The following is a 20,393-nucleotide window of genomic DNA, read 5'->3' on the forward strand; positions in this document are numbered from 1 at the left end:
GTCTACAAGAGACCCACCTTGGACCTAGGGACATATACAGACTGAAAGTGAGGGGATGGAAAAAGATATTCTATGCAAATGGAAATCAAAAGAAAGTTGGAGTAGCAATTCTAATATCAGACAAAATAGACTTTAAAACAAAGACTATTACAAGAGACAAAGAAGGACACTACATAATGATCAAGGGATCAATCCAAGAAGAAGATATAACAATTGTAAATATTTATGCACCCAACATAGGAGCACCTCAAATCAAAAGGGAAACACTAACAGCCATAAAACGGGAAATCCACAGTAAGACAATCATAGTAGGAGATGTTAACACCCCACTTTCACCAATGGACAGATCATCCAAAATGAAAATAAATAAGGAAACACAAGGTTTAAATGATACATTAAACAAGATGGACTTAATTGATATTAATAGGACATTCCATCCAAAAACAACAGAATACACATTCTTCTCAAGTGCTCATGGAACATTCTCCAGGATAGATCATATCTTGGGTCACAAATCAAGCCTTGGTAAATTTAAGAAAATTGAAATCGTATCAAGTATCTTTTCCGACCACAACGCTATGAGACTAGATATCAATTACAAGAAAAAATCTGTAAAAAATACAAACACATGGAGGCTGAACAGTACACTACTTAATAACCAAGAGATCACTGAGGAAATCAAAGAGAAAATCAAAAAATACCTAGAGACAAATGACAATGAACACACGACGACCCAAAACCGATGGGATTGGGGCCTCCCTGGTGGCACAGTGGTTGAGAGTCCGCCTGCCGATGCAGGGGATACGGGTTCGTGCCCCGGTCTGGGAGGATCCCATGTGCCGCGGAGCGGCTGGGCCCGTGAGCCATGGCCGCTGGGCCTGCGCATCCGGAGCCTGTGCTCCGCAACGGGAGAGGCCACGACAGTGAGAGGCCCGCATACCGCAAAAAGAAAAAAAAAAAAACAAAAAAAAACCCGATGGGATGCAGCAAAAGCAGTTCTAAGAGGGAAGTTTAGAGCAGTACAATCCTACCTTAAGAAACAAGAAACATCTCAAATAAACAACCTAACCTTACACCTAAAGCAATTAGAGAAACAAGAACAAAAAACCCCAAAGTTAGCAGAAGGAAAGAAATCATAAAGATCAGATCAGAAATAAATGAAAAAGAAATGAAGGAAACGATAGCAAAGATCAATAAAACTAAAAGCTGGTTCTTTGAGAAGATAAACAAAATTGATAAACCATTAGCCAGACTCATCAAGAAAAAAAGGGAGAAGGCTCAAATCAATAGAATTAGAAATTAAAAAGGAGAAGTAACAACTGACACTGCAGAAAAAGATCATGAGAGATTACTGCAAGCAACACTATGCCAATAAAATGAACAACCTGGGGCTTCCCTGGTGGCGCAGTGGTTGAGAGTCTGCCTGCTGATGCAGGGGATATGGGTTCGTGCTCCGGTCTGGAAAGATCCCACATGCCGCGGAGCGGTTGGGCCCATGAGCCATGGCCGCTGAGCCTGCGCGTCCGGAGCCTGTGCTCCGCAACAGGAGAGGCCACAACAGAGAGAGGCCCATGTACTGCAAAAAAAAAAAAAGGAAAATCTGGAAGAAATGGACAATTTCTTAGAAATGCCCAACCTGCCAAGATGAATCATAGAAAGAAATAGAAAATATGAACACACCAATCACAAGCACTGAAATGGAAACTGTGATTAAAAATCTTCCAACAAACAAAACCCCAGGACCAGATGGCTTCACAGGCCAATTCTATCAAACATTTAGAGAAGAGCTAACACCTATCCTTCTCAAACTCTTCCAAAATATAGCAGAGAACACTACTCCCAAGCTCATTCTACGAGGCCACCATCACCCTGATACCAAAACCAGAGAAGGATGTCACAAAGAAAGAAAACTACAGGCTGCTATCACTGATGAACATAGATGCAAAAATCCTCAACAAAATACTAGCAAACAGAATCCAACAGCACATTAAAAGGATCATACACCATGATCAAGTGGGGTTTATTCCAGGAATGCAAGGATTCTTCAATATATGCAAATCAATCAACGTGATACACCATATTAACCAATTGAAGGAGAAAAACCATATGATCATCTCAATAGATGCAGACAAAGCTTTCGACAAAATTCAACACCCATTTATGATAAAAATCCTGCAGAAAGTAGGCATGGAGGGAACTTTCCTCAACAGAATAAAGGCCAAATATGACAAACCCACAGCCAACGTCGTCCTCAATGGTGAAAAACTGAAAGCATTTCCACTAAGATCAGGAACAAGACAAGGTTGCCCACTCTCACCAGTATTATTCAACATAGTTTTGGAAGTTTTAGCCACAGCAGTCAGAGAAGAATAGGAAATAAAAGGAATCCAAATCGGAAAAGAAGAAGTAAAACTGTCACTGTTTGCAGATGACATGATACTATACATAGAGAATCCTAAAGATGCTACCAGAAAACTACTAGAGCTAATCAATGAATTTGGTAAAGTAGCAGGATACAAAATTAATGCCCAGAAATCTCTGGCATTCCTATAAACTAATGATGAAAAATCTGAAAGTGAAATTAAGAAAACACTCCCATTTACCACTGCAACAAAAAGAATAAATTATCTAGGAATAAACCTACCTAAGGAGACAAAAGACCTGTATGCAGAAAATTATAAGACACTGATGAAAGAAATTAAAGATGATTCAAATAGATGGAGAGATATATACCATGTTCTTGGATTGGAAGAATCAACATTGTGAAAATGACTCTACTACCCAAAGCAATCTACAGATTCAATGCAATCCCTATCAAACTACCACTGGCATTTTTCACAGAACTAGAACAAAAAATTTCACAATCTGCATGGAAACACAAAAGACCCCGAATAGCCAAAGCAATCTTGAGAACGAAAAACGGAGCTGGAGGAATCAGGCTCCCTGACTTCAGACTATACTACAAAGCTACAGTAATCAAGACAGTAGGGTACTGGCACAAAAACAGAAAGATAGATCAATGGAACAGGATAGAAAGCCCAGAGATAAACCCACGCACATATGGTCACCTTATCTTTGATAAAGGAGGCAGGAATGTACAGTGGAGAAAGGACAGCCTCTTCAATAAGTGGTGCTGGGAAAACTGGACAGGGACATGTAAAAGTATGAGATTAGAACACTCCCTAACACCATACACAAAAATAAGCTCAAAATGGATTAAAGACCTAAATGTAATGCCAGAAATTATCAAACTCTTAGAGGAAAACATAGGCAGAACACTCTATGACATAAATCACAGCAAGATCCTTTCTGACCCACCTCCTAGAGAAATGGAAATAAAAACAAAGATAAACAAATGGGACCTATTGAAACTTCAAAGCTTTTGCACAGCAAAGGAAACCATAAACAAGACCAAAAGACAACCCTCAGAATGGGAGAAAATATCTGCAAATGAAGCAACTGACAAACGATTAATCTCCAAAATTTATAAGCAGCTCATGCAGCTCAATAGCAAAAAAACAAACAACCCAATCCAAAAATGGGCAGAAGACTTAAGAGACATTTCTCCTAAGAAGATATACAGACTGCCAACAAACACATGAAAGAATGCTCAACATCATTAATCATTAGAGAAATGCAAATCAAAACTACAATGAGATATCATCTCACACCAGTCAGAAAGGCCATCATCAAAAAATCTAGAAAGAATAAATGCTGGAGAGGGTGTGGAAAAAAGGGAACACTCTTGCACTGCTGGTGGGAATGTGAATTGGTACAGCCACTATGGAGAAGAGTATGGAGGTTCCTTAAAAAACTACAAATAGAGCTACCATATGACCCAGCAATCCCACTACTGGGCATATACCCTGAGAAAACCATAATTCAAAAAGAGTCATGTACCAGTATGTTCACTGCAGCTCTATTTACAAGAGCCCGGAGATGGAAACAACCTAAGTGTCCATCATCCGATGAATGGATAAAGAAGATGTGGCACATATATACAATGGAATATTACTCAGCCATAAAAAGAAACGAAATTGAGGTATTTGTAATGAGGTGGATAGACCCAGAGTCTGTCACACAGAGTGAAGTAAGTCAGAAAGAGAAAGACAAATACCGTATGCTAACACATATATATGGAATTTAAGAAAAAAAATGTCATGAAGAACCTAGGGGTAAAACAGGAATAAAGACACAGACCTACTTGAGAATGGACTTGAGGATATGGGGAGGGGGAAGGGTAAGCTGTGACAAAGCGAGAGAGAGGCATGGACATATATACACTACCAAACGTAAGGTAGATAGCTAGTGGGAAGTAGCCGCATAGCACAGGGAGATCAGCTCAGTGCTTTGTGACCGACTGGAGGGGTGGGATAGGGAGGGTGGAAGGGAGGGAGACGCAAGAGGGCAGGGATATGGGAGCAGATGTATATGTATAACTGATTCACTTTGTTATACAGCAGAAACTAATGCACCATTGTGAAGCAATTATACTCCAATAAAGTTGTTAAAAAAAAAAGATGGAAAGACAACCCTCAGAATAGAAGAAAATATTTGCAAATGAAGCAACTGACAAACGATTAATCTCCAAAATTTACAAGCAGCTCATGCAGCTCAATATCAAAAAAACAAACAACCCAATCCAAAAATGGGCAGAAGACCTAAATAGACATTTCTCCAAAGAAGATATACAGACTGCCAACAAACACATGAAAGAATGCTCAACATCATTAATCATTAGAGAAAAGTGAATCAAAACTACCATGAGATATCATCTCACACCGGTCAGAATGGCCATCCTCAAAAAATCTACGAACAATAAATGCTAGAGAGGGTGTGGACAAAGGGGAACCCTCTTGCACTGTTGGTGGAAATGTAAATTGATACAGCCACTATGGAGAACAGTATGGAGGTTCCTTATAAAGCTAAAAATAGAACTACCATATGACCCAGCAATCCCACTACTGGGCATATACCCTGAGAAAACCATAATTCAAAAAGAGTCATGTACCACAATGTTCATTGCAGCTCTATTTACAATAGCCAGGACATGGAAGCAACCTAAGTGTCCATCAACAGATGAATGGATAAAGAAGATGTGGCACATATATACCATGGAATATTACGCAGCCATAAAAAGAAACAAAATTGAGTTATTTGTAATGAGGTGGATGGACCTAGAGTATGTCATACAGAGTGAAGTAAGTCAGAAAGAGAAAAACAAATACCGTATGCTAACATATATATGGAATCTAAAAAAAAAGAAAAGAAAAAAATGGTCATGAAGAACTTAGGGGCAAGACGGGAGTAAATATACAGACCTACTAGAGAATGGACTTGAGGATACGGGGAGGGGGAAGGGTAAGCTGGGACAAAGTGAGAGAGTGGCATGGACATATATACACTACCAAACGTAAAACAGATAACTTTTGGGAAGCAGCCGCATAGCACAGGGAGATCAGCTCGGTGCTTTGTGACCATGTAGAGGGGTGGGATAGGGAGGGTACAAGGGAGGGAGACGCAAGAGGGAAGAGATATGGGTACATATGTATATGTATAACTGGTTCACTTTGTTATAAAGCAGAAACTAACACACCATTGTAAAGCAATCATACTCCAATAAAGATGTTTAAAAAAATAAAAATAAAAACCCATTAGATTTGCAAAAATTAAGAATCGACAAAATCAATGTCACAGAATGCATCAAAGAGAACCCTTATATTCCGCTAGTGGTATAAATTAGTAAAACCACTTTGGAAAACAACAACATTATTTTGTAAAATTGAGCATACCCTGCAACCCAGCAATTTTACTCGCACATGTGCTCTAGAGAATCTCTTACACCTTTGCTCCAGAAGACATGACTAGAATGTTCCTAGAAGCAAAGGTTATATCAGTAAAGAGCTGGAAACAACCCAAATGTCCATCTACCGGAAAATGGATATATTATGGTATATTTCCACAAAAGAATTCTGTTTATCAGTGAAAATGCATATACCACAGCTATAAGCAACTTAAGTAAAAGCAAAACAAAGTAAAACAAGCAAAAAAGCAAATTCTGGAAGAGTACCCAGAGTATATCATTTTTTTTAAAGCTCAAAAAATGATACATATGATAAAATTATTTTTTAAAAAGCAGAGAGCAGGGCTTCCATGGTGGTGCAGTGGTTGAGAGTCCACCTGCCGATGCAGGGGACACAGGTTCATGCCCCGGTCCGGGAAGATCCCACATGCCACGGAGCGGCTGGGTCCGTGAGCCATGGCCACTGAGCTTGCACATCCGGAGCTTGTGCTCCACAACGGGAGAGGCCACAACAGTGAGAGGCCCGCGTACCAGAAAAAAAAAAAAAAAAAGCAGAGAGCAAAAATCTGTGTCAGTGGTTACAAAGAGTGAGGATGACAAATGGATGAGATAAGGAGGAGCATCTATGTGGATGGCAGTTAGTGATAATGGCAGAGTTCCTGGATTGTATATGGGGGGGTGGGATCATGAGTGCTCCTTAATATTAATATGCTTTATAACTTTACTTCATAATTCAAATAAGCGTGTGTATGTGTACACACATATATACATATATTTTTCCATTCTATTGTAGGTATGAAATAAATTTAAAAAGTTAGGGCTTCCCTGGTGGCACAGTGGTTGAGAGTCCGCCTGCCAATGCAGGGTACACGGGTTCGTGCCCTGGCCCGGGAAGATCCCACATGCCGCGGAGCGGCTGGGCTCGTGAGCCATGGCCGCTGAGCCTGCGCGTCCGAAGCCTGTGCTCCGTAGCAGGAGAGGCCACAACAGTGAGAGGCCCGCATATCGCAAAAAAAAAAAAAAAAAATTAAAAAGTTAAAAAGGGTGAAAGTAAGACTAAATTATGCTAGTTGATATTGATTGCAATGGGAACCAAATCCCCAGTCCAATACTTACTGGTCAAGGGTCTTATAATAAATGTCCAGATCCTTGTTCACAAGCTCTGTTGTTCTCATAACAATCATCATTTCCCTATACTTTTCCTCGGCATCCCGAAATTGAGGTTCTCGAAGTTCTTTCTTAAAATGAATAATTTCTTCCTCATAACCTTTCTGTCGCCCTATTGCCAAACTGTGATTTCTTTTTATATTATCTATTTTTTCTTCCAACTTCTGATGTTCACTAGGAGAGAAAATGACAAATGAGGACCATTTGTAGATTTTAGCAGCCTAAAGTGGAAAAGACAGATTTCTTCAGATAGATAAATACCATTTATCATTCTCCTTAGCAATCAGCATATGAAAACAGTCTCTCCTTGCTTTTTCTTTAAGGTTTTAGTACTAAAGAAAACTTTCTTCTTTCCAAATCTCTGAAGCATCTAGGTTTTTAAACAGCTGATTTCTGTGTGCTCAATAAAGTACTCTTGTAACATGTGAACACTGAAAAAGTTCCTGACGTTTACACACTAACCTAAGAAAAGTACTCTTGGTGATTAATATTACAAATTCACAAACTTCTCATTGTGAACTAAGAATGCACAGTTACCAACTCTGAGAAGTTACTGAGCAACAGGTATCATCAGTTGGTTCACAGTATGTCAGACAAAATTTTATCTCAAGTCCGCCTGCCGATGCAGGGGATACGGGTTCGTGCCCCGGTCTGGGAGGATCCCATATGCCGCGGAGCGGCTGGGCCCGTGAGCCATGGCCGCTGAGCCTGCGCATCCGGAGCCTGTGCTCCGCAACGGGAGAGGCCACAACAGTGAGAGGCCCGTGTACGGAAAAAAAAAAAAAAAAAAATTTTATCTCAAACAATTTATGCAGTAGTATTACTAAAAGTTTGTATTTCTCTATTAAAACAAAATTTATCTTGTATAAGTATAAAAAAGCATCAATAAAGAGGGGATATATGTATATGTATAGCTGATTCACTTTGCTGTACAGTAGAAACTAACACAACATTGTAAAGCAACTATACTCCAATAAAAATTAAAAAAAAAAAAAGAAAAGTAAAACATGGAGAGGAGTTCCAAAAAACAAAGCATCAATACTGACAGAAACGTAAAATACTTAAACTTTTCTGATAACTTGGTAGATAATACAGATTTTAACGTATGCTTTAAAAATCTTCATTTATTTAACAATTACTTATTAGGCATCCTCTTATTTGCTAGGCACTTCTCTCAAGATTATGAACATCCTTATAGAACTGGCCTGATTATCTGTTTTGCTGACATTTCTGTTGTGTCCTGAAGAAAGGTTTGAAAAAGAGAAGTTACGCTTAGTAGTCTGAATGAATGTAAAAAGCACTGTTACGTACTAATTACAGAAGGAATTATAAAAATATCTGCTTTTGATCTTTAGTAGCAAGGAATAAACTGTTTCATTTAAAAGCTTGTTCTATAAGCTTCACGTTTTTTTTTTCAACGTGGCAGCAAGAACACCAGCATTACAGTGTTAAAGAGCTGAGGCTTGGAAGCCAGGATATCTGGTCACATTCCTGGCTTTCATTCTTATTTCCTATGATCTTTTTTTCTGGGTCTCAGTGTCCTAATGCATAAAAAACAAACAGGCTGAAAGATGAAGAGCTCTTCTAGTTGTTAAGTCTGATTTCCTTGATATATGAAAGAGATTTAAAATAGCTAAACCAAGAGAACTTACAGTAACATAGGAGTAACTATTTGTTAGGTTTTAATAACTAAATTAAATTTCAATTTATTATATCCTTTAGAGAAACTTAAGCATTCTTTGATTCAGATTTGTTTGTGAAATCACAAGAAAAATGAAAAATCTACAAGGAATGGCTGAATGAATGAGTATATCCAACCAGCTGAGGTGGTTCCAAAAAATCTATTTGGCTAGTACAACCTTTTATACCAGTCTAGTGCCTTAGCATCAACCAGGTTCTTACAGAATTCCTAAGGCAACTCTAAGGCAGAGAAAGCAAGAATAAAATCTTTTCTGCTGTAGCAGGAAGACAGCAACTACAGTAAGTACCAATAAAACCAGATGAAAGAAGAATTCTACTAATCGCAAAAATGATGCTCTGCTTTGCGCATAATTACACCTGGGACCATGTAGAATGGGTCACCAATGTCAAAGTGCTTTGGCAATAACTCCATTAAGAGTTAAGCATTAAGCTCTGACCCAGGCAGGGTCCAGAGGCCATATATTCTTTAGGCCATAATCTTGTGAAACAGGCTCATGAAAATCTGGGAACTTGGTATTTTTAATACTAGCCATCACTGCATAGTCATAGTGTGACTATAAATTCTATATTACTACTTCAGCTTGTAAAGCCATGAAATATATTTGTAAAAAAAGTGCCCATCTTCCTTTAAGCCTGAAAGGACACTTTGGCTATAGGCTTACATTCTTTTTAAAAAACACGTATTGAATATTTTTCACATTTCAATAATAAAGACCTTTATTTAAACTAAAGATTATTTTTTAAAACACACTTTTTCATTTGTAAAACCTGCATTTGACCCATTTCCTTCAAATGTTGTTTTCTTTCTTCTTCAACTTCTTTTAGTTCTTCATTCCTTTTTCTTAAAGTAAGGTTATCCTGTAGCCACCTTTCTTGTATCTAAATGTAAATATTAAATTCGTTAATAAAAATAATCAAGTTACCAACATGTGATTCATAGTAGGCAACTGGTGACAGGTAGTGCTAATTCTGCCTTAGAATCATGTGTATCTCAGCAGAGGAAGAAGAAGCCAGTGTAAAGGAATCTCCAGGCCTGGAGGAATCTGGATGGCCCATATACACACAAAACAGACACTAAAATGATGAGATAAAATGATATAACTGGATTTTTAATATTTTATACCTATGCCCCACTGGATCATCTTGCATAAGAACCTCACAATGGAGCCTAGTGATCTAAAAGATAACAAGAGAGCATGACTACTACCAAAGTCTCCCCCACTTTTTTTCCCAGTTGTATTTGTCTACTAACATTTGCCAAGACCATTATATACTGTTAAGTATGTCAGATAAGATTTTTACCTTCAAGCTGACAGACAATCATACAAGGCGCTAAGAAGTTTCACAAAAACAGTAAGTCTATATACTTGATGACACTTTTCTAGCCACTGAATTGCACTGAAAAATTTAAATTTAGCTGTTCTTGCTGAGTAGTTTTGTCCTTAAAAAGCAGCCACTAAATCATTTGGCGGCGGCAGCAGCACCAACACAATTATTTCAGTACTTTTCCTGGTGATTAAAATGGACTATGTTGTCAAGAGACAAACAGGAAACAATTTATAAGTTGACTCTTTGGAACTCAGGAAAAAAATTTTTCCTGCAGAAAATGGTGGTTTGGTCCATAGAAGCCTGGACAGAAAAAAATCATCCTAAGTTTGGAGTCAGGCCTTCTCAAAGATCCTTCTACAGCAACCCTTGTAGTTGAGATAAACTCAGTGATGTGGGAAGGAGGAGGCAGGGGCAGATCTTTGGTAACACTTTGTTGCCAACAGTACTGACACAGGAGTCACCAGGGAAAAAGGATTTGGGAGGTGGGAGAGAAGAAGGGAAGCCAAGGACTTCTCTCATATGTTTAATGTTCACATCCAACGCTGCCCATCTATGAATCACTCTTTTGAGGGGTTTTTTTGTTTGTTTTTTTTAACTGTCATTAAGGTTCCTTTCAGTTTTCCTGAACTAATAATATAAATATATATGTATCTATTAAAGGCATCATTATAAGCAGTTAGAGATGACTAAAATGATATGGTTGTAAATGTCCTTTTGTTGCCAAGGCAACCTAATGTGCCACCGCAGCTGCTATGACTCTCCAAGATTCTCCCATGGGGAACTGTGCTTATACATTTTCCTTATTAGGAACAAAAGAATGTGGCACTGTTCGCTTTCATCTAATATTATATAACAATGGAATTTGCTTTCATGAATACCTGAAAGGACTCTTTAAAGGGCTATCACATTTTTAGGTGAGACTGATTTTTTGCATGAAATAATGTTCCTGGTCTGTTATCCTGCATGGTCACCAGAGAGCTAGGGATTTCCTTCTTTTAGGTCAGCTTCTAACTGCTCCTTCATTCTGAGAGAGAGTATATGGCACAGTAGTTAAAGAGCAGAGGCTTTGACGTTAGATATACCTAGGCTCAAATCTCAGCATCACAACTTTCAAATAGGATGACTTTGGACAAATTAGTTTAAATTCTCTGAGCCTTCTAAAGATTAAAATAGTTAGTACTAAGTACAGTGCCTGGCTCAATAATTGCTAGTGAAATACCTTTTGGGTAAAATCTGTCCTTATACTTTAAGCAGTAAAAATTCCAGTTACAGTATTCAAAATAGAAAACAGGAGAGAAAGAAGAGATAAAGTATCAGAGAAAACCAGATGCAGCTATACTACACCAAAACTGTTTTCCTATTATACTAGCAATTTGACAATGTAGGGTCAAGTTCTACCTCTGTTACTCACTACTTTTGTGACCTTGGGCAATTCAGGTCACCTCCAGTTCCCTTCATCTGAAAAATGAGGGAGGAAGATTATTAAACTTCCAAATTTTAAAATTCTGTGGAGTAAATTTAATAGGGCTTAAGTGTGTAAATAAGCCATTAGGCTCCTCAACTCTTAGATAGTAACCCCAATCACTCAGCTCAGAGAGCAGTTAATGCATGCAGCTGGCCACTTAAAGGAACCATAAAAGTTAGCTGTTTTCTAGTTACCTGCGAGAGAATAATATGCTGAATAAACCCCATTCCAAAGTCCACCAAAAGTCTGGTTGGGAAAAATGCCATTTATAGAGGATTTCCTGAAAGCCATGCAGTGCTCTGACTCAGTGATTGATAGTTAAGGGGATACATCAGAACCTCTGAGGAACTTTAACAAAATATACATGCGTATGCGTATGCCCATGCCCCAGAGGTTCCCATTTATTGGTCTGGAATGGAGAAAGAGATGTGTATTTTCAATAACCCAGGTGATTTTTTTTTTAAGTTTGAGATGTAATTCATATACCATAAAATTCACCAATTTAAAGTGTACAATTTAGTGGTTTCAGTATATTCACAAGGTTCTCATTCTAGCACATTTTATCACCCCAAACAGAAACTCCATACCCATTAGCAGTCACTCTCTATTCCCTTTTCTTTCCTTCCCTGCAACCCCCAGTAACACTCCTCTGCTTTCTGTCTCTATGGATTTGCCTATTCTGTATATTTCATATAAATGGAATCATACAATATGGTCTTTTGTGATTGACTTCATTTAGCATAATGTTTTCAAGGTCTGTCCATGTTGCAGCATCTATCAATATTTCATTCCTTTTAATGGCTGAGTAATATTCCATGATGGTTAATTTTATGTGTCAACTTGACACCACAGGGTGCCAAGACATTTGGTCAAACATTATTCTGAGTGTCTTTGACAGTGTTTCTGGATGAGATTAACATTTACATTGGTAGACTGAATAAGTAAAGCAGACTGCCCTTCCTAATGTGGGTGGGCCTCATCCAGTCAACTAAAGATGTGAACAGAACAAACAAGGCTGAATAAGGGGTAACTCATCCTGCCTGACTGTATGAGGTGGGACATGGTTTTTTCCTGCCTTCATATTTAAACTGAAACCTCAGCTCTTCTTGGATCTAGAGCCTATTAGCTTTCCCAGTTCTCAGGCTTCAGACTCAAACTGGAACTACACCATCAAGCTCTCCTGAGCCTCCAGCTTGCCAACCACAGATCTTGGGACATCTCATCCTCCACAATCACTTGAGTTAATTCCTTATAATAAATTTCTTTATCTATATCTATATCTTTATCTGTATCTATACTTATTGATCTCTTACTGGCTTTGATTCTCTGGAGATCCCTGACAAGTACATATGAATATACCAAATTTTATCCATCATCTGTTCATCAGTTGATAACCATTTGGGCTGTTTTCCATATTTTGACTGTCATGAATAATGCTGCTATAAACATTCTTGTACAAGTTTTTATGTAAACATATATTTTACATTTTCTTGGTTATTATACACTTAGGAGTGGGAAAAACCCAGGTGATCTTGATGGGTGCCTATAGCTAACTTTTGCTCTCCAAACACTCTTAACATTTATTTTAGGCTCCAATCATACCACCTTCTTCTACACTCATCAAGGGATGATAAAGGTGCTGAAACACACTGCAAAAACAAACAAACAAAACCAACCATGAAGTTTGCTGAAGACCTGCTTTTTATTAATCTATACAGTGTCTTCCTTTCCATGAATGCCTATGGAGACATTTTTCTCTGGTCTCAGTCCAGAGAACTGGTTTGTTTTTAGCTTTGAGACGATGTGAAACTTAATTAATTACGACTTTCTCTCTTCATGTGACTAAAATCTTTAGCAAGCATATCAGATTTCATGGCCTACATTTTATATACTTACTACTCTCCTGGTTTCATTTCCTTCTTCTTGTCCTTATTTCTACATTGTCTCATTTTCTCATCAATTTAAAATGTTATTTAGCATTGCTCTATGTATATAACTTAGTAAACAATTTCTAGAACACGGTAGGTTATAAAAGTAAACTAATATAGTCAGATCCACTACATTTAGACCTTCAACTTGAAAAGGGTCACAGACCGGTGTATCTTAATTATCTCTCTATATTTGTATGGACATTACTGATTTATAGATTGTGATTTTAAATAGAAAACCCACATATAAGCTAGTGATAACTAAGTATTTTGTTATATACGCATCATAAATTTATATAGCACTTATTAGATGGCAGAGATTTGATTTACCTTTGACTGATATTCATATATTTGACATTCCTGGCACTATGGCCAGAGATTCTTCAGAAAATGGGTATGGCTAATCTTCAAAGAGATTTTAACCATTATTTATAACCAAGTGATTAAAGCTTTCAAATAGCAAATTTTATTCAAAACAGCAGGAACAGAGAAGTGGTGTAGTTTTTAAAGGCAATAACTATCATGCTTATATAAGGCATGCTGAAAATTATTTTCTTAATGTGATCTTAATTATACTGTGGAAATTAATTTCCTTAATCAAGAAAGTAAATGATAAAGGAATCAACTGAAAAACAACTTAGTATATATATATTTTACTTACAGACAACTTTTAAGAATGATACCTAGGGCTTCCCTGGTGGCACAGTGGTTGAGAGTCCACCTGCCGATGCAAGGGACGCGGGTTTGTGCCCCGGTCCGGGAAGATCCTACATGCCACAGAGCGGCTGGGCCTGTGAGCCATGGCCGCTGAGCCTGCGCGTCTGGAGCCTGTGCTCCACAACGGGAGAGACCACAACAGTGAGAGGCCCGCATACCGCAAAAAAAAAAAAAAAAAAAAAAAAGAATCATACCTAAAAGTGAGAATGAGAATTGGCAGAAGGGGAAGGAGACTTTAATTTTATGCTTTTATGTTTAAACTTTTACCAGGTAAGTCTTTTACTGAAAATAAAAATTTAAAAAGGAAGAAGAAAAGACAATGTTATTAGAATTGCTTTTCTCAGGGAACCCTCCTACACTGTTGGTGGGAATGTAAGTTGGTACAGCCACTGTGGAAAACAGTATGGAGGCTCCTCAGAAAACTAAAAACAGAATTACCATATGATCCAGCAACCTCACTCCTAGGCATATATCCAGACAAAATTATAATTCAAAAAGATATGTGCACCCCTACATTCATATCAGCACTATTCACAATAGCCAAGACATGGAAACAACCTAAATGTCCATCAACAGATGAATAAAGATGTGTTACATATATACAAGGGAACTCAGCCATAAAAAAAAACAGAATAATGCCATTTGCAGCAACATGGATGCAACTAGAGATTATCATACTATGTAAGTCAGAAAGATAAATAACCATAGGATATCATTTATATGTGGAATCTAAAATGTGACACAAATGAACCTATCTATGAAACAGAATCAGGGACAGAGAAAACAGACTATGGTGGCCAAAGGGGAGGAGGGTGGGAGAGGGTTGGACTGGGAGTTTGGGATTAGCATGCACAAACTGGTATATATAGAATGGATAAACAACAAGGTCCTACTGTATAGCACACGGAAATATAATCAATATCCTGTGATAAACCATAATGGAAAAGAATATGAAAAAGAATATATATATGTAACTGAGTCACTTTGCTGTACAGCAGTACTTGACACAACACTGTAATTCAACTATACTTTAATAAAAAATAAATTAAAAAAAGAATACAATCAGGTAAAAATGTTATGATGAAAAGAATCACAACAGCTTGAGTTATACCAAATGCACCTTTTTTTATTATTTCATTTTACAAATGAAAATATGTCTGTTTTTATACTGCCAAAGGAAAATTTTGTCTCTCAGTAACATAAAAAAGAAACATACTTTTTATATAAACATATACACATAAAAAAAAGAATTGCTTTTCTCTACTGTTTGCATTTCTACTCAATGCAAGTATTGAAAATAAACGTAAAAAATAAAAAAGAGAGAAAAGAGTGTTACAGGTATAAGTGCCACCATAAATCATTAGCAAAAAAAGGACCTACCTTCTGTGTATCAATATCTTGTCTCATGATTCCCATTTCCTTATTAATCTTTTCTTTGTGTTTCTCGCATTCACTTAGTTGAGCTATTACTTTATTAAGTTCAGTTTCTTTTTGCTACAAAAATGAAAATTTCTTAAGCACAAGAAATAAAAATATAAATAAATCATTTTAAATTATATCCAATTAAATAGTTTTAAATTACCTTCTTATAGTCATCTTTTCCATCTTGAATATAATTCTCAATGTCTTTCACATAACCATGAATATTTTTAACCTTCTCTTTGATATCATTTATCTGTGGAAAAATATTTATTAAAAATACACTAGTTCGGACTAGGGCATTTAAGAAGATTTATTTCCAAGGAATATCTTTTATTAAGATAACAAAAACTTAATAGGAGAGTACAGTGAAACACTGGCTTGGAAGTTAGAAGCCCTGGGTTCCAGTTTCCATCACCAACAGATTTTATCTGAAATCAAATTTTATGATCTCCCTATGATCTCCCTTTATTACCTGTGGGATTAGATTAAAAGGTCTCAATTCTCAACTTCTATTTTAGATCAAGAAGCAAAATAATTTACATTTAATCATTCTAAAAATTTTTGAATGTTAAGATTACATCACAAATATGAAAATACTATTTCATCATGTTTTTAATTTCATGTGAAATACTAGTGTCCAACATGGTGCTCTGAATAATAATTTTAACATATATTTTTGATAAGTAAATATATACATGAAATCTTACTTTATCCTGTGCTATTTTGTTGCTTGTATTTTTTTTGTTGATTAATTCTTCTTTCTCCTGCTGGAACTTTTCCAGTGTTGTTTCCAAAGGGCTTACCTGCTCTTTAGCATCCTAAGGATATAAAAATTATAAGGTCTTATATAACATTCCATTATCTTATTTCAGGTGTCAGACTTCATAATAAAATCACTTTCTATGTACCTGGCTTTAAAAGTCAATTCATTTGCTTCTTCCAACAACCCTATGAGGAAGGTACCATTATTTTCCTGCTATATTTCAGATGAGCAGAGATGATTTGTCCAGGGTCCCAAAAGCCAGTAAATGAAGGAGCCAGGATTCAAATCTCATCCAGCTCCAGAGTCTTTCTCTCATCCAGCTCCAGAGTCTTTCTTTTAACCACTACGCTATACTGCGTCAGCCCCTGACTTGATTCTTAATCTATACCACATACTCCCAATTATATGAGCATGTGGCTTCAGGTATAAATTTTCATGAGTTTGTAGGGGCCCATATCAGCTCTGTGTGACTGAAAAATAGGAAAGCTTTTTCAGTCCAGGTCTTTCTTTTATAGATGGAAATATGATCATAAAAGAACTTTTTTTTTCAATTATTCTTCCATTTTCTGTTACAACTGATGAATCATAATACACAGAGCACTAAGTATGATTCCAAACACAAAACCATGTGATCAAGTTTGTAAACCAAAAATTGAGTCAACAAGCCATACCGTGCCTTCAGCACAGACAGCCAAATTATAAAGTTTATCTGCTTTTAGCTGCATGGGTAGTGGGATTTCTCATGACTTCTGCTTTTTAAAGTATTCACTCTCATTCTAAAATGGTATGCTATACACAAAACCAACAGTTTTATTCCAGAATACATCATCTTAATAATAAAAAGCTTTTGTATGCACGTACTGCCAATACATTTAAAAAGGCCCAAATTTTAACAAAAGATTAGACAAGTTCATCAGACAAGAGATCATAAATTATTTTGGCTGAAAAAAAATCTTTAAAAAAAATATGGGGCTTCCCTGGGGGCACAGTGGTTGAGAGTCAGCTTGCCGATGCAGGGGACACAGGTTCGTGCCCCAGTCTGGGAAGATCCCACATGCCACGGAGCAGCTGGGCCTGTGAGCCATGGCCGCTGAGCCTGCACGTGCGAAGCCTGTGCTCCGCAACGGGAGAGGCCCGTGTACCGCAAAAAAAAAAAAAAAAAAAAGGCTCAACATTCTGCTTGCAGGTTTCTACAGTGAGTGAGTGAGTGAGTGAGTGAGTGAGTGAGTGAGTGAGTGAGTGAGTGAGTGTGTGTGTGTGTGTATAGCTTTTTTTAAGGGAATGGAGTATGGTCTAGTCCACTTTTCCATGGTTGTGTAGGAACTACAATGTTCTTTCCTAGCAAAACAAGAAGTGCAAGGTCTGCATTTCCACCAACTCGATGCAAAGCCCCAAGAGCTTCCTGCAAAGTAAAGCCAGCACAGAGGATCCAATCAATGTCTGCAGCAGGAAAAATTAATGGTGCAAGAAAGGAGGGACTTGATGATGGATGGCCAGTACGTGGTTCAAATTCTAGAAGTGGCCCTGCAGCTTCAGAACAGACATTTTCTCTGGTCTCAGGCCTGTGTGCCCTGACCCAGATCTTTAACCAATATGAAACTGGATGACAAGGACTCAGTTTGCTCAGAAGTCCGATTGAGTGCATCCTCCTTACCTGCTAAAAGTCTGGGTATAATTTCTACACCAAAGGTGCAATGTAGTTGATGAGAAGTTTCAGTTGAGGCTAGAGGGACAGAACTGCTCTCATTTATTGACTCCTTAGACTTGGGGACACCTTCCTTATCAGTGCTAACAGGCCATCACCTAGACCCCTGAAGTTAATATTTTCTACATCTTCTACTCTAGTGTCATGCTGAAGTGTCTGTTAATTCTTCCATCTTCACTGATACAGATATGGCCTGATGAAAGACGACCTGTTCACTCTGGGTAGCTGGAAGATGCTCAGTTTGGGTCCATCTTTCAGAAAGGTCCTTAATACCTGTTTGGCCCTCAGTTACTGTCTTTGATTGACAGAAAACCTTCAGATGTGTTTTCTGAAGCTGGTTTACTACTAATGACCAAAAGATCATGAAGTTCCTTCAAGGCTGCTGTTACAGATGAGCAAGATTCCTCTGCTGACTCTACAGAGGGCTGACAACACCCACAGAGGCTTAAGAGAAGGGGCAATTCCCATATTTCTTACTTGTTCCAGACATTTCCACATTACTTTCTGGAAGCTGTAAATCCTGAGTGGAAATGGAATTTTAAAGGAAGGGTTACATTTTGATGTTTCTACTTCCAACAAGGGATTATCCAAGGTGAGATAAGATGCACTGACGTTCCTGACATTGGTATTCTGACTGCCTGCTGAATTAATAAGCACAGCAACTAGGGGCTGTTCAACTATATCTACTTCCATAAGTGTTTCTGAATTTGAGCAGCCAAAGCATCCTGAAGGTACAATATTTTTCTCTGTACCCGAAAGGTCCACAGTCTGCTGTAGCCTGTCTCGATCATAAAGGAACTTTTGATCTTAAGCTTAGTTTGCTGAGGCTAAGTAGATATTTTATGGTAATGAAAGCATACTAGTACATTGACGTTGGTGTGCCCACACTTATTTTGGAAGGAAAGGGGTTTTCAAATAACAAACTATTTTACTAATCAGAAGTCCACATCATTTGGCCTTATAACATCTCTACAGAATAAGTATATGATAACCACTGTTCAAAACCATGATCCTCAAGCACTTTAAGATCCGGAAATATCTAATGAATCCATAAAAGTAGAAACAATTATTTAGTGTTATTTCAATGTAGGAATATTTTATATTAGGAAGTGGTTTGGTGTGGTGGGAAGTCAAATGTCTTACACATCAGAAGACCTACCAGAAAATTAACCCTGCCTCCTACTAACTGTATGAATTTGGGCAAGTCATGGAATATCTGTAAATCTCAATTTCTTTTCCTATAAACAGGAGATTTAGTCACATTTATCAAAATGATACACTGAATACAAAATGAGACACTGAATGGTTTAACGTCAAAGTGCTTTATAAGCAATGAAAAATACAAATGTAAGGTAATACATTTTATACCATACTCTAAGCCTCTGTTATTTTGTAATCCAAAACTACTTAAGAAACATTTACAGTAATTAGTAACAGACTCTAATCAGATTCTAACCAGATTTAATTGGTTGGGTCTTAGATTTGATAAATCTAGATGAGGGATGCCAAATGGGTTCCATTTCATGTGTCAACTCAGTGCCTGCTCAGTGTAGTGGGAAGTATTCCGAGACTACATCTGGAATTAAAAAGAAAAAGTGCTATGCCTGAGAGGCAGTGTCTGTCATGGATATAGGATCTGTAGGTAAGACAAACCTCCCATACAAGTAGGAATCCTTATATGGAGTTAGCCAGCCACCACCAGACCACCTCCAGTAACAGGAAGTTCACTACTTAACCAGGCAGCCAGTTCTTCCTTATTATGGTCAATAAATTTTCTTCCAGAAATTTTTACCTATTAGTACAAGTTCTATATACCATTTTCACTTGATCCTCACAATAACCATAGTTCTGGCCATTGCCCCAATAAAGAGAATTTCACATATTTGAACTGATTTTTAAAACTAATATGTATGAATGTTTTTACCTTTATTTCTCTGTATAAGGACTGAACTTCAGTGGATAATTCCACAGTCTGCTCCTCCAGTTGCTGACGACGTTGTAAATTAGTGGATATCTGAAGTTTCTCTGATTTAAGTTCATTTGTTGTACTTTTTAGGTGCTGAATTTGTTCCTGCTGGTCCTGTATAAGCTTACGATTCAATTCAATCTTACTGGAAACTGCATGAAAACATATTGATTCAGTGATTAATGTAAGGGTATAGAAAATACTATAAGCAGCCTCATTCCAGTTTTATAGGTCTCTGTGGCATTCCCAAAGGCTGAGTTTCTGTGGGTCCCACCTACTGCAATAAAAATGCCACAAGAACCTGTCCAGCTCCCAAACCTGCTTGCTGTCCCCTCCTGAATAGGGCAGATATGACTGAGAAAGAGTACGGCTCATTTGTTCCTCATCATTCAAAATCTGTTCTGCAAAGAGAGGAAACAGAGGAGAA

At 37.5% G+C, this 20,393-nt stretch overlaps 1 protein-coding gene and 1 pseudogene across 2 annotated transcripts in view; both read right to left on the bottom strand.

Annotated features, from left to right (window-relative positions):
• The window catches only part of RAD50 (RAD50 double strand break repair protein), a 112,399-nt gene that overhangs the window by 27,203 nt on the left and 64,803 nt on the right, over positions 1-20,393 (bottom strand). The window contains exons 16-21 of the mRNA XM_082623743.1: positions 19,925-20,118; positions 16,240-16,350; positions 15,693-15,785; positions 15,491-15,604; positions 9,423-9,550; positions 6,920-7,144 (exon numbers count right to left, since the gene is read on the bottom strand). Coding sequence (XP_082479869.1) covers positions 6,920-7,144; positions 9,423-9,550; positions 15,491-15,604; positions 15,693-15,785; positions 16,240-16,350; positions 19,925-20,118 — 865 coding nt within the window. The remainder of the gene's footprint in view (positions 1-6,919; positions 7,145-9,422; positions 9,551-15,490; positions 15,605-15,692; positions 15,786-16,239; positions 16,351-19,924; positions 20,119-20,393) is intronic.
• Positions 17,512-19,818, bottom strand: LOC309804416 (regulatory solute carrier protein family 1 member 1-like; annotated as a pseudogene). The gene is made up of 2 exons: positions 19,793-19,818; positions 17,512-18,778 (listed from the first exon to the last, which is right to left on the bottom strand). The product of its transcript is annotated as a regulatory solute carrier protein family 1 member 1-like (transcript).

The sequence above is a fragment of the Mesoplodon mirus genome (genome assembly GCF_964341445.2).
Source record: "Mesoplodon mirus genome assembly, chromosome: 5".
NCBI classification, from domain to species: domain Eukaryota; kingdom Metazoa; phylum Chordata; class Mammalia; order Artiodactyla; family Ziphiidae; genus Mesoplodon; species Mesoplodon mirus.